The sequence below is a fragment of the Nicotiana tomentosiformis genome, chromosome 3, assembly GCF_000390325.3.
Source record: "Nicotiana tomentosiformis chromosome 3, ASM39032v3, whole genome shotgun sequence".
Classification (NCBI taxonomy): Eukaryota; Viridiplantae; Streptophyta; class Magnoliopsida; order Solanales; family Solanaceae; genus Nicotiana; species Nicotiana tomentosiformis.
This window is the reverse complement of record NC_090814.1, coordinates 95730164-95744988: the sequence shown is the minus strand read 5'-3', so window position 1 is coordinate 95744988 and position 14825 is coordinate 95730164. Positions and strand designations below refer to the sequence as shown.

Genomic DNA, 14825 nt, shown 5'->3' with positions numbered 1-14825 from the left:
CGAACCCACGAGGACTTATGATTAACTATTAACTAAATTAGACTATCCCAATTATCTAAACAAGAATTAAACCTAAAAATATTTTATTCTAAACTAATTAAATAAGAAAAATATAAATAATAAACTTTGAACAGAGAAAGAGCAGGTTTTAATGATATCAATATAATGAAAACGATCTAGGGTTATGGGCTATCTAACAATCCTATTGTATTCTTCAATTGAATTGACCGACTAATTTATCTAGCTTATTGGTTGACAGGGTTAATGCTCATAAGAATCTGTCGAGTTCTTACTCGCCTATTCAAGCTAACCTAACGCCTATATGTCTATGGAGTTAGAATCAACAAGAACGCATTTATAATTCCTGTAAATCAACCAAGCAAGGCAATTAGGTATATATCTATCCTAACCACGAATCCGTTCCCCGATGCCCGAGTTCAAGAACTTGCCCTACTCAATCCTATATGCAATATAGAATTCCCACTTTCGAGTTCAATTCTAGATTCGTAGATAATATTCAATTGGTGATCAAGCAATTAAATAATTAAGTGCAAGATTGAATAAATAAACTAATATGATAAATCAAGAAGTCAAAATCAATATCCGAATAACAATAGTCATGAAAGAACCACAACCCTAGAACGTGAAGTTTAGCTCCACATAGACATGGTAGCCAAACAACAAATCATATAAAGAAACATAAAAATTACTAAGTTTGGTGGGAGAAAGATGGAACTTGATGAATTCCGGCCTCCACAGCTTTGTCGTGGCTTTTTTCCTCCTTCCCAATATGTTAGATGACCTAAAAGAGGCATTTTTGGCTTATATATTGCGTTCCAAAGTCGTGGGCCAAAGTTCTCCTATTTCTAATCCAAATCAGCTTCAGGGATTGATGCTAGGGTGGATGCGTCGCATCCACCTCGTCCTCCACTTCTCAGCTTCGCATGCTAGGGTGGACGCGACGCATCTACCCTTCTCTTCTACTTCCCAGTCTCGGATGCTATGGCGGACGCTATGGGCCGACTTCACTACTAAGGGTGCACGAAAGATGTAGTTTTTCTAGGTTGGATGCGACGCATCCAACCCTTCTTCCTCTGGCTAGACCACCTTTTCTTCATATTTTGCACTCCAAACACCTTAAATCGTCACACATAACTTAATTAGTCATAAAACTAATAATTAAACCATGTTGGGAATTTTAAAGATCAAATAACATCAAGAAGTGGTTAAAACATGGGTAAAGTAACATCAACACATATCGAAATATGCCAAACATCAGTTAACATCAAATATCAAAATGGAGTCATACTGAAAAAAAAAGTCATTGGCTAAAGAATTTTTTAAATTTTTAGATAGCCGACTAAATGAATTTTGAATTAAGGATAATATTTTCACTTACAGTATTATAAAAATAATTATTATTTTAGAAACTGAACTAAAATAAAAAATATGTTTTGAAAGATATCAACACATAAGAGTTCAAGTAGTAGTATCAAAAGAGTCCGTCATAGTCTCAACCTTTGATTATTTTGCCATAAATATGAGTTATTATTTTGCTTTCTGACTATTTTTAGGATCCAATAACACATGCGAGAATGGTACCAAAAAAGAAAAATAGCATTATAATTAGGAGATTTGAGAAATGGTTAATCTTTTTCATGTAGTGTTTCTTAATTAATACCCAATGGTTATCTATATTTATCGATAAGATTTAAATTTTAAGATTATTTACATATAATCTAAATAACTCAAATATTTAATATGGTTAGTGTAATACTAATTAATGTTAAAAGATGAATTTTTTAATATGTGTAAAAACAACAACAACAAAAAAAACAGAGGAAGTAACTCATTCAAACCTATCTCTATCAAAATTTTAAAAATATAAAATTTGATTTTTTTATTAACTAATATATAATTATAAATTATAGGCAAAAAGGCTTCCTGGTCACTTAAACTTGCACCCGATTGTCATTCCGGTAAATAAACTTACAACTTTTCCATTTAGATATTCAAAGTTAAGAGAATAAGTATTATTAAATACCTCTGACGGTTGACCATGCTTGTGTGGCAACGCCGTATGTGATGTGGCAATAGTGCGTACCAATCACGCAAATTAGACGCGTAAATTTACTTTACTGAAATAAAAAATACTATAAAAAGACAGAAACTAAAAATGAAAAGAAAAGCCCAAATGCCTCCAGGTACACCCATGTCATCACAATCCTCTTATCTCTTCCTTTTTCTTTTATTTTTTCCGTTAACACTTCCCCTTTCCTTCCAATTTTTCTTTTGTCTTGACACAAAAGAAAAATCTTTTCCTCTTCCTCTGTATGTTCCGTCGTTCATAGTTCCAAAGCAAAAAAAAATTGAACTTAAAATTAAATCAATAAAATCCATAGTATTTCACAACAAAGGAATCAAAACTTTAAATATGAGCAACATAGCAGCAGGTTGTGACTTATCAGTGACGATATTCTCGCCAGACGGCAAAGTATTTTAGATCGAATATGCTAGCAAAGCTATCGATAACAGTGAAAATGAGTTATTTAGTGGTATTTAAAGGTTCTATGGTTGAGTCACACATTGACCATTGAAAATGATGGCTTGGGGGTTTGGCGGGCTCTTGGCATAGCTATGCAGATGATTTAATGGGCGAAAAATCCTATGACAATCATTCACTCCATTTGAGCAGACTCCATTTGAGAAGAACAATTGAAAATGTAGAGTTCTTTGACAGAGACGACTGAAAATGAGTGTTTTAGGGTCTTTTCAAAAATGACACGTGGCGGGTTTTAATTCGTTTATTGCTGACTGGGTTGCCACGTTTGTGAAATTGTAATGCACGCGCTATGATTCAATGGTCGGAGGTGTTTATTAGTTCACTTATGCTCAAGTTGAAGTGTTCATATAGGAATTTTGAAAGTTAGGGGGCCTTTTTGCCTAAATTATATATTTTTGAGGCCTAACATCTTGTTTGGATGGTTGTTACACATCGTTTCATAATGTATCGTATTGTATTGTACTGTATCGTTTGATGAATACAATATTTGGATAGATTGTATCGTTTATCGTTGTTTAATGATATCATGCACCAGCAATATGAAGAATAAATTTGCAATAATATAAAGAAAAATTATGATACAAGATAAATTTATTATATAAAAATGTAGGATAAATGATAAAATAAAATTAGTTAATAATGAAAGGTGAGATGAGAGAAAAAGACAAGATAACGACGCAACCACACCAAATCAGTCGTTACATAAAGTGGCATATTTCATCGTTATGTAACGACGAATTTAACGATACGCAATAAAATTTAAGTAACAATCAAAACAAATATAGTATTTAAAGTAACAATATACAATACAATAGGTAACAATAGCGGTGTCAATGGATATTTGAAAATCGACTAAACCGACTGAACCGAACTGACTTTTAGGTTTCTATTAATAAAACCGTAGGTTTTTATAAAATCTACAACCGTACCAATAATTAGGGTAGATTTTTTATTGTATGAAAATAAACCGAAAAAAATACTGAACCGTACCGAATAAATTTACATGTGAAAAATATATATGTTAAGTTTAAAAATAATAATTAAAATTTTTCTTGGGCCTAAGAATTATAAAAATTGTTACAAGCCCACAAGTAATTAAAATCAAAATCCTAATTCCCAAACCTAATATGTTACTCTTAGTGAAATTAAATTATTTCGAACATATTCACTAGCAAGATACAAAGTATTATAGCGGTTATGAGTAGCAAACTACAATGTATTGAATTTGTTTTCTTTCATATAATATATATTTATTTTTTTAAATATTTAATCTTCTATAAACTTTATTTACGAGTCTCAGGCTCTCAGCTTAGTTAATATTTTTCTACTCGCGTGATTTATCTTTTCTTTGTCTTTGTTTAGTTTTTTTTACAATGTTGTAGAGTAGTTGATGGATCTATACTCTGGCCATCTTTCATGTTTTCTTAAATCATCACCATTTAAACAGTAAAATTATTTAGAGAGCTTTGCTAATTCCAATGAAAATATGTATATTATGATATTTTATTTTTACTAGTAATTTTTACGTGATATTTTAAAAAATATCGAAAATTAACTGAACAGTACCGATAATGAAGAGAAACTGACCTGATTGAGACGGTTTCGAAAAGTCTAATTTTAGTTATACATAGTATAGAATAATCAAAGAATTGGTATGATACAAATTTTATAAAATAACCGGATGAGCTGAACCATTAACCATCGAAACAAGCTGTAACGCAAGGGTTTGGCCTGCCTTACCCTAGAGCCGCCCTAGCATCCACTGAAATTATTGTCAAAACCTCAAAAAATGAGCGACTCAAGAGAAGAATCTCCAGACTGGCTCCGCTCTTTTCAGGTATATATGTTTTGTTTACCTTGCAATTCATACATTTTTGCGCGCTGTGCGGTGCTCGGAATCGATTCTATGCAATGACTCACTGCTTAATTAATTGAACATTTCCTTGTCGTATGACTGAGTTTAAAACGCTTTTGATTGCTAATGTATCGTTGCTATCACTTCGGATTAATGTTCCATATTGCTTCTAGACAGAACCGGATTCAAGTACATAGGTGTAGTAAATAGTGCACCCATTGTACCTTTGTGGTAATCGGTGCTAAATTTAGTGTAAATATTTATTGAAAAAAACTTTCTGGACTAGATATAGAGGTCAAGCTGAAGGAATTAGGTGCAGACTCACTAGTCATTCACTCACGATTACTTAGAGCCCGTTTGGACATAAGAAATTTTTTCCTTTTTTTCAAAAAATTTTCACTTTTTTTCGAAATCAGCTTTGTTCATAAAATTTTCAATTTTCACTTGAAGATGCATTTTGGAATTTTTCGAAATTTTGAAAAACTCCAAAAAGCTTTTTTTCAAAATTTTCACTCAAATTACTCACAAAACTTCAAAAACAACCCAAAATTATATTCATGTCCAAACATAGCTCTAATTTTCAAATACTATTTTCACTTGAAAAACTTTTTCACTTTTTTTTTGGAATTTTACAATTCTTATGTCCAAACGCCCACTTAGTTGCATCCCTCAGGGGCAGAGCTATGTAAAGCCAAGGGGGTTCAATTGAATCCCCTTCATCGAAAATTTTTACTGCACAAATAGGGAAAAAACGAGTTTTTCTTAGTTTATATATAAACTGTTGAGTTCCCTTGACATGAGGGAAGATTCAAGTGTAGTGGCGAAGGGGTTTAAAAATTGCTTCAGGTCATAAGTTCAAGTTTTAAGTGTGACATTCTAGTATCTTTTTCTAAATTCCTGGCTCCGCCATTGCATCCGATCCAGCTTTTGGTTGGTGTTAATTATTGTCAAGGTTGATAATATAGGATCATTATTGAAGTATAAGACTGTTATTTTGAAGTTTATTCATTCTCCATGTACGTTTGTTGAAAGCGTGTGCATTGTTTAGTTATTATTTGTTTGCTGTTGTACCATTTTCCTGGCAATAACCAAGAAATCTACTGTTAAATTCAAGCAGGCGCCTGCTCGGATAACCTTATCGTCCGGATCTGAATCTCCCTTAGATAACAGCCGTCTAAGTGATGATGAGGATAGCGTCAATCTTAGTAAACTGTTTCAGAAGGATAAAGCATCACTTTCAGAGGCCAAAAGCAGTCAGGATGGGGAGGAATGTCAGCTCAACAAGATGTCTGAAGTAAATTCTCCAATTAAAAATGCAAAAGTAGATCACACACCTACTAGGAAGAGAAAGAAGGAAAATCAGAGTGAAAAAGAAGGTATTTAGCTAATCCATTCTACCAAGTGATTCAACTGCATCAGCTTGAAAGTGAGAAATTTAAGATGATAGGACCAGTAAAGATCTTCTCTTTCCCAATGGTACAGGAAAAAGCACGGACAAGGTATTTACAAAGAGAAGAGCGCTAGAGAAGGCTTTTACAGATAAAGTAAGCAGCTTCCTATCAGCTGTCTTTATTCTTTAATTTACTGAATTAACATCAGTCGTGGAAGTTTAACTTTTATAATTGACAGAGAAAATATGGATAGTGAGTGTAATACTTAAAGAATGCTAAAGCAGCCACTACATTGTTCGACTTGTGCGATTCCCCTTGATGCTATGTATTTGCTTATGCAGCTTAAATGAGACCCTTGATCTTTGCTTTTATGTTTGTTTATGCCCCTAGCTCTTGCTGGCTTTATACCAGTCATACTTTGGAGATGGTGCAGTCAATAATTGCTCCATTGATAGACATCAATACATCAGACACAAGAGAATAGGGACTTCAACAGCCTGTCAGTCAAATATTTAGTCATTTTCTGGTAAATGAAGAGTAAATGGCTAAAAGAGCCTAGATCTATCAGTACTATTATAGTTTTTTGATAGAGCAATTATTCTCCTAAAATTGTTCTTGTAAGCATTCACTCTGGAAAATGACAGCGATGTAGCCCGAAAATGCATATCTAGTTTAGCATAATATATTTCTTGATAGTATTCTCTCCTTATGAAGCAAAAGATGTCCACTAGCTAGCAGTTAAGTTTGGGTGGAAATACTGTTCTAGGCTCCAGGAACAGCCTAGTAGTTCAAACCTCTTAGTATGCTAGAATGATGCAAGTGTTTTTTTTTTGATAAGGTAAATTGTATTAATCAAAAGGGAGAGAACTCCCGTATACACGAAGTATACCAAAGACGTAGAGAATTTATATCAGAACATGATTCTCTACAAAAAAACGCCCAATCTTCTATACAAGTAGGGGCTAAATGAGTGCACCAAAAAGCGATCAAAGATAAAAGACTATTCTTAAGATGTGAAAAAGGAGACTCAATCTCCTCAAAAGCTCTCCTATTTCTCTCCCCCCATACTACTCACATGAGAGCTAACGGGGCGAACTTCCACGCCTTCTGCTTTCTTCTTCTTCGAAAACCGCCCCGGCTATGTAATATTTCCTTTACAGTGCTTGGCATCACCCATTGAACACCAAAAAGATTCAGGATTGCCCTCCACAGAGCAGAGGACACAGGGCAATGCAACATAAGGTGATCAACTTATTCCCCTGAGCTTTTGCACATGTAGCACCAACTAACAAGTGTAATTCCCCTCTTTCGGAGATTTTCAGCAGTCAAGATCACTCTCCTTGCCGCTAGCCATGCAAAAAAGCACACCTTCGTGGGCGCCTTAGGAATCCAGATCGAGGAGTATGGAAAAGTGGTCTCCTCTCTCACCAACATACTCTGGTAAAAGGACTTTACGTTGAACAAACCATCGCCACGCAAGCCCCATCTCCAAGAGTCACAGGATGGCTGAAGCCTGTCTTGCCCGTATAGCAGCGCCAACAAAACTTGGAGCTCCGCAGTCTCCCAATCTTGCATGTTCCTCCTGAATGAGAGGTCCCATACTAACCCCCTTCAAGCTCCTTGCGAATCTGTTGGACCATCAGTTCTTTGTGGTTTGAAACACTGAAGACGTGGGGGAAGAAGACCTTGAGAGTATCCTCTCCACACCACCTATGATTCCAAAAGCTGATTCTCCTTCCATCTCCCACCCTGTAAGTGATGTTGCCACTGAATGCTTTCCAATTCTTCATGATACTCCTCCACATGCCACACCCGAAAGGTGTTGTGATCGCCTTGGTCCTCCAACCCCCTCCCGTTGAGTCGTACTTTTCTACTATGACCTCCCTCCATAGAGCATGCTCTTCTACCCCGAATCTCCACAACCACTTTCCCATTAAAGCTCTGTTAAAAACCCTAAGATCTTTCACTCCAAGTCCACCCCACTTCTTTGGGGAAGTGACTGTCTGCCAATTCACTAGATGAAACTTTCTAGTTCCATCCGCCGCATCCCACAGAAAGTTCCTTTGAAGTCGCTCCAGTTTTTCTGTGATGCTCACCGGTGCTTGCAACAGTGATAAGTAATAGGTGGGCATACTCGATAAAGTGCTTTTGATAAGCACTTCCTTACTTCCTTTTGACAAATACCATTTCTGCCACCCTGCTAATCTTTTTTCAACCCGTTCGATCACTGGATTCCAAACTGTAGTATCCTTATATGAAGCGCCCAAAGTGAGACCCAGGTAAGTAGTGGGAAGGGAACCCACCTTGCATCTGAGAACACCAGACAAGGCATCAATATTAGTAACCACACCTACCGGGAAAATCTCACACTTGCCGATGTTGATTTTGAGTCCTGATACTAACTGAAACCACTGCAGGACCTGCTTCAGGCAGGTCAACTGATTCATGTCGGCATCATAGAAAACCAGTGTGTCATCCGCAAAAAGCAAATGTGAGACTCTTTGGGCACTGAGCACCCCAATCGGAGCTGAGAATCCTCTCAAGAAACCTCCGCCCGCCGCACGATCCATCATCTTGCTCAGAGCATCCATCACTAGAATGAATAACATGGGGATAGGGGATCACCTTGCCTGAGACCCCTGGAGCTGCCAAAGAAACCACACGGGCTACCATTAACCAGGACAGAGAATCTGACTGAGGAAATGCAGAACTTTATCCATCCCCTCCATCTTTCCCCAAACCCCATCCGCATCATAATGAATTCCAGGAGCTCCCAATTGACATGGTCGAAAGCCTTCTCAAGATCCAACTTGCATAGTAAGCCGGGTTCTCTATCTTTCCTTCTGGAGTCTACAAGTTCATTTGCCACCAAGGCAGTATCCAGTATCTGCCTACCTTCCACAAACGCATTCTGGGAGGACGAAACAGTCATGTCAAGTACCTTCTTAAATCTGTTGGAAAGCACTTTAGAAATAATCTTGTAAATGCTCCCCACGAGACTAATAGGCCTGTAGTCTCTGATACAAGATGCACCTTCTTTCTTGGGCACAATAGTAATAAAGGAAGCATTGATACTTCTCTCGAAAACACCATTCGCATGGAAGTATTCAATGGCTTCCATCAACTCCTCCTTGATGGTGTCCCAGAAGAACTGAAAGAAAGCCAAGGAGAAACCATCAGGCCCGGGGGCCTTATCACCAGCACAACACGACACAGCCTCGTGCACCTCCTCCTCCTCGAAAGCCCTTTCTAGCCACTCGCTGTCTCCCTCCCCTATATGGTTGAACTCTACTCCCCCCAAAGTCGGCCTCCAACTAACTTCCTCTTTATATAAGTTCTCATAAAACCCTGTTATCGCCCCTTTTACCTCCTCCTCTCCCTCAATCCTCACCCCATCCACAACTAAAGACTCTATGAAGTTTCTCCTTCGATTTGCGATCGCCACCCTATGGAAAAACTTGGTATTCGAATCCCCCCTCTTTTAACCAGAGCACCCTCGATTTTTGCCGCCAACTAGTCTCCTGAGCTATTGCTAACTCGACTATTTCCCTTTTAACCTCCTCCAATCTCTCTTTCTCAGATTCGTCTAACTCCCCCGCCCCTTCCCCTCTTTCTCAGTCCCCCAATTCATGCATAAGCTCCCTCATTTTAACCTCTACCCTCCCCAAAACCTCCTTATTCCACCTAATAATATCTCCCTTTAGCAATTTGAGTTTCTTCGAAAGACGGTATGAAGGTGACCCTGATACCCCGTAGCCTGTCCACATTTCTTTCACCTTGTCCCCGAATCCTGGCACTTTCAACCACATATTTTCGAATCGGAAGGGAGCACGCACCCCCTCCCTCTGCATCCATCTAGCAAAATAGGCAAATGATCTGAAGTCAACCTGGGTAAAGGAATCTGCAGCACATTCGGCACCAGCTCATCCCACGAGGGAGATGTCAGGAATCTATCAAGTCTAGACCTTGAGTTGGAATCCTCCGCCCTGGCCCAAGTAAACTTTTCCCCTGACAGAGGAAGGTCAATGAGAAAGTGATCATTGATGAAGTCAGAAAACTCCTCCATGGCCCTCGAAATCACACTGCACCCTAATCTCTCCTCCGGAAATCTAATAGTGTTAAAGTCTCCCCCTAGAACCCATGGAATGTCCCATTCCCCCATAATATTGGCCAGTTCCTCCCAGAAAGACACCTTGGACTCTTCCCCTACCGGCCCATACACTCCCCCAAATCCCCACTCCACCCCACTCACTCTATCTTTGACAAGAGCTGCCAAAGAGAAAACTCCTTTCCTAATCTCCTTTACCTCCAAGCTTCTATCATCCCACATGAGTAGAATGCCCCCGGCACTTCCCGCTGCTGGGACCCAATCATATTTCACCCAACTACCTCCCCAGACACTTCTCACGATCGCATCCGACAAAACTTTCATTTTGGTCTCCTGAAAACAAACTAGGTTGGCACCCCACTCCCTAACTCCCATTTTGATGATGGCCCTTTTGTTTGGGTCATTCATCCCCCTGACATTCCATGAAAGGATCTTAACTTCCATAAGCAACAATAGCCCCCATTTCCCCACCCCTCCTAACCGAGGTCCCTTTCTCCATGTCACACACTCGACCCCTTCTCTGATACACCATTACATCCCCTATTTTATTTTGATTAGCACCTTTACCCAACTTCCTCCCCGCGCCTTCGTAACAAGGTTGTTTCTCAATATCCCTCAACAGTTCTAGCACCCTATCTTCCTTCCCTTCAAAAGAAATACCTAAGAACTTCCCAAAGTTTACTAGTTTATCCTCCATCCATAAGGACATATCCCCTTCTCCAATCCGTGACAAAATTGGACATGCGTCTTCTGTAATTACCTTTTCCTTGCCCCTACCGGAGGAATGCAAGGCCATAGCATTGCTAGTAATAGGAATTCTGAGTGCCGGGTGGATTACGTCGTTTCTTTGAGAGGCACCAACCTCAGGAATTAATGCCTCTCTTGGAGGAGATTGTATTGTAACCTCAGAACATCTAAGCACAGTGGGAGATGAGGGGGCGATGGAGCTGGGTCCATCAGAGGCGGGGGGCCATGGAATAACACCGCCAGCTTTAGCCGGTGCTGCCCCTGGAACAGTGGCCGAAGAGGGGCACAAGTCCCTAGTGCTTGGTGAAGAAATAACACTGTGTGAGGCATCATTGGCAGAAGAAGGAGGAGTGACTGCTCCCATATGTTTAGGAGCCTTAACGGACGCAGCTTGATATGGCCCTTTGGATCGATTCTAATAGAATTGGAAAAAGTTGCTGGGCCCATGTGTGGAGGCCCAGGACTATGCTTGCTGAAATCTTTTCCGACCCTATGATTGTTAAGAGAGTACCGACCCATTCTACCTTTCCAGCCCGCATCACTAACCCATTCACGTCTTTTCCTCCTGATAAAATTTTGTCTTCTTCTCCCAAAATCAAACCTCCCGTCACTTCTCGATCTACCGTCTGTTTCCAGCTTAATCCACTGATCCGGTGAGCCCTCCCCTCCCCATGCAAGTGTTAACCAGGCAGATTGTAATATTTTGAAATAACTACTCTATCCGGAATTTGTTCTGGGACTAACTTGTGCAGATTAAAACCTTTTGACATATCTCTCCTATAAGAAAAACTATTATTAACAAAAAAACCTTTTGACATATCTCTATCCTTTCCCAATGTAATCTTTTGGAGTCACATAAACACTTTTCTTTTTCTAGGTATCAGTAAAAGGTAGTACGAGTACTTGTCATTAGTTTTGGCAATTGCTGCAAGTGGTGATTTGTTTTGGCCATCCTTATGAAAATTATCACAATATGGTATAGGCATCTCTTTTCCACCTTTTGATCAGTTGCCTGAAGTTTAGCGACATTTGGCTTGATCCTCACAGTCTTCTCCCATACATTTTATTGATAACTTTGATGCAAATACTGTTAACGGCAGTGATCTTAATTCTATCTCAAGCATAATTTTGATTCATGCAGGAACCTAGTCATTCAGTCTTGACGTTGTCATCAGATTCTGAATCTTCTCATGATTGCAGTTCCATAAAAGTGAAGGAAGTCCTTGATAAAGAGTTGCTTATACACGATGCTAAGCCTATAAAAGAAGAAGAAAATGATGTACCTTCTACATCAAAATCTCCAAAGAAAAAGCTGAAGAAAGAGGATCCGGAAAAGAAGAAAAAACTAGAGAGTCAGCTAAAGGAAGGTAAGTCCGCTGTTTCTGGCTTCTGAACATTCTAACCATAACTTAGTATATAAGAGATGAATGGATCTCAAAACATTTGGAGCAAGTGTCTATTTAAGCTTACATTAGGGTTTTGCTCTCTTTATCTTGTAAGAGCTGTTGGTTCTCCTGACATTTTATTTGTTTTTCTTTGTAATATGTTGTTTGAAATGGTATAGAGAAGGAAGACATGGATGCTGTGGAGGAAAATATTCCAGAGAAACAAAGTGTACCAAATGTGAGAAACTTTAGTAATCCTTGATGGATCTTTGTTTATGTTGAATGCTCACTCATTCACTTTTATGATCATTGTGTAGTTGTCATCTTCAAGGCTGCCTTTGGTGCTTCCCGAGAAAGTACAAAGGACAAAGGTAAAGTAAGCAGGGTGTGGTGACTATGTTGGTGTGGAGGTTATTACTATGGTTTGTTTGTTTTTCTCTTTATTCTTTTCCTTTCAGCAAATTTCCTTCTCAAATCTGCTAATAAGTTCAGAGTTTACTAGTTTTCACCCCTTTCAGTTTTTTTGTCCTTTATAACGAAGAAATCCCCGAGTGCGCAACACGATGGATCATGGGCCCGCTCCTCTACCCTTCTCCACTTAAAGACGTTTGTTTGTGGTAGGGTTCGAACTTGTGATGTGCACTTAACCCACACATCATGTGCTGCGCTTACCACTAGTCAAGATCCTGAGGGCACACCCCATTTCAGTTTTTCTCCTGAGCTGAGAAGTTTGTCTAAATGTCAGAGGAAGAGGATATGGTGGCTTATTCCAGTTTGGCATCTAAAAAGTTCACTGTACTAAGTCCAAAACAAAGTCATTTAGGTGACACTAGTTGAATTCTTCCCATTTGCTTAATCTTTTGGGAGGCAAAGTTGCCTTATTTGTGCTGGTGAGAGATAACAGGTATCCGGTAGATTAATGGAGGCGTCCACTAGCTAGCAACACCATTATCAAGAATAAATAAAAAATTTGTGCTTAGGCATTAGCAGGTTGCCACTTCTATGGAATTTTTAACAAGTTGGATGTTGGTACAATTAATGGATTGTTAATATTGTACTTGTTTTTGCTTTTGTTTCTTCTTTCCCCAATCCTCTGTTATTTTCCGTTAATCCTGTGAAGCTTTGCATCACACCTTAGATTCCTTTCTTGACATAGGCACTTGTGGAGTGTGAAGGTGATTCCATAGATCTGAGTGGTGATATGGGTGCTGTTGGGAGGATAGTTATTTCAGACGGTCCATCAGGAAAACATGAAATGCTTTTCGATTTGAAAGGTATAAACATGTTTCTGAAACCTTTGTTTACCAATTTCTTGCAAGTCACTTTCGTGGTTGCTTTTTAATATGTTTCAAACAATCAACATCATTATTGCTCTAGCTTGACAAAATTTATTAATTTGAATCAATATGCTATCATATCACTTTAGCCCATATGTTTAAAGCACATGAAAACACAACCACATTTTCTGCTTTAGGCTTGGGTACTAGCAATTTCCACAAAAGTTTTCTTGTAATCTTATTACTCTGGAAAAGTTTGTTCTGAATGCTTCAGTTCATTTATATCTCAGGAACCATATATAAAACGACAATATTGCCTTCCAGGACGTTTTGTGTGGTATGGCGCTCTTGTCTCTAGCAATTTTCTGCTGTCTTTACCTATCTCCCCCATACACACACATGCACAAATGCACCCACCTCCACATATGTATATCTAATAAAATTGTGCTCTTTTGTAGGTAAGCTTTGGACAGACAGAAGCAAAGGTTTGTTTCTTTGGCTTGCTTACTGATTAATCAGCTATTCTATCCATGGTGTAACTTTAGATTTGCTATTCTGGCAGGGGTTTATGACTTGTCTCTCATTTTACTTTCCATTTTATCAAAGCGTGTCCTAAAATTTTTAGAAATAAGTAAGATTTATGCTGTTAGTTGAATGATTATGTGCTCTCTGATCAGGTGGATGCCATCATGAATGACTTCATACAACTGAAGCCACAATCAAATGTTTACGAAGCTGAAACCATGGTTGAAGGTCAAGGTTCTATCTGAAATATCTGCTTTTATAGAAAGTAGATGTCATATGTCTTCTAGTGTTTCACTTTGGGAACTAAGCCATTTACAGTCCAATTTGAATCGATCCTTCTGACTTTGATAGGGACTCTTGATGGTTTCACATTTGATTCGGACGAGGAGGCTGAAAATTTGCGAAGACCAGCTTCCCAAGGCGACCAGAATGAGAATGTTGATCATCAGATCAATGGAAATGTCAAAGCAAAAGCTAAAAAAGCATCGGTATGCTTTGTTCTTTTTGTTTATCACTGAGAGTTGCTTCAATTTCTAGGTCATATATTGAGATCCAAGCTGTCTCTGCAGGCTACGGAACAAAAGAAGGGCAAGAAGGGAGTGAAGATATCAAATAAAGTTAAAAAGAAACCTCAAGCACCGAAGAAAAGCAAGAGCAAAAAATAAGATATGATTGTACATATTTCATTCATACTTTATGTATTCTCATATTTTCTTTTCCTCTTTTTGTTTCCTGTTTTTCCTGTGCTTTGCCTACACAAATACTAGTCATAAATTTGTAAGAGCTTATAAAAGTAGTCTTAAAAAACGAGAATATTGGTACTGACCAGATCATATTAATTTGCAAGATTTTCACATCGCTGTGGAAAATCCACCATCTCAACCCTAAATATCCCCATATTTCGTTTAGAGGTTCTGTCATCGACGAACTTTAATCTCAGATTTTGATTGCTTTTCCTTTGCATTTCTCACTTT

General features: G+C 38.4%; 1 protein-coding gene across 2 annotated transcripts; it reads left to right on the top strand.

Annotated features, from left to right (window-relative positions):
• The first annotated feature begins 4256 nt into the window (after nucleotides 1-4256).
• On the top strand, nucleotides 4257-14720 carry LOC104120348 (DNA-binding protein BIN4). Of its 2 annotated transcripts, none has more exons than XM_009632094.4 (12): nucleotides 4257-4400; nucleotides 5536-5794; nucleotides 5901-5962; nucleotides 11806-12031; nucleotides 12229-12287; nucleotides 12367-12420; nucleotides 13206-13323; nucleotides 13617-13663; nucleotides 13785-13811; nucleotides 14004-14079; nucleotides 14203-14339; nucleotides 14421-14720. In XM_009632094.4, the coding sequence occupies exons 1-12, from the start codon at nucleotides 4353-4355 to the stop codon at nucleotides 14514-14516; spliced, it is 1209 nt and encodes a 402-aa protein (XP_009630389.1). In that variant the 5' UTR covers nucleotides 4257-4352; the 3' UTR covers nucleotides 14517-14720. The 2 variants fall into 2 exon arrangements, with proteins under 2 accessions (XP_009630389.1, XP_009630388.1); XM_009632093.4 differs by having other exon boundaries at nucleotides 14004-14085.
• Nucleotides 14721-14825: the final 105 nt, after the last annotated feature.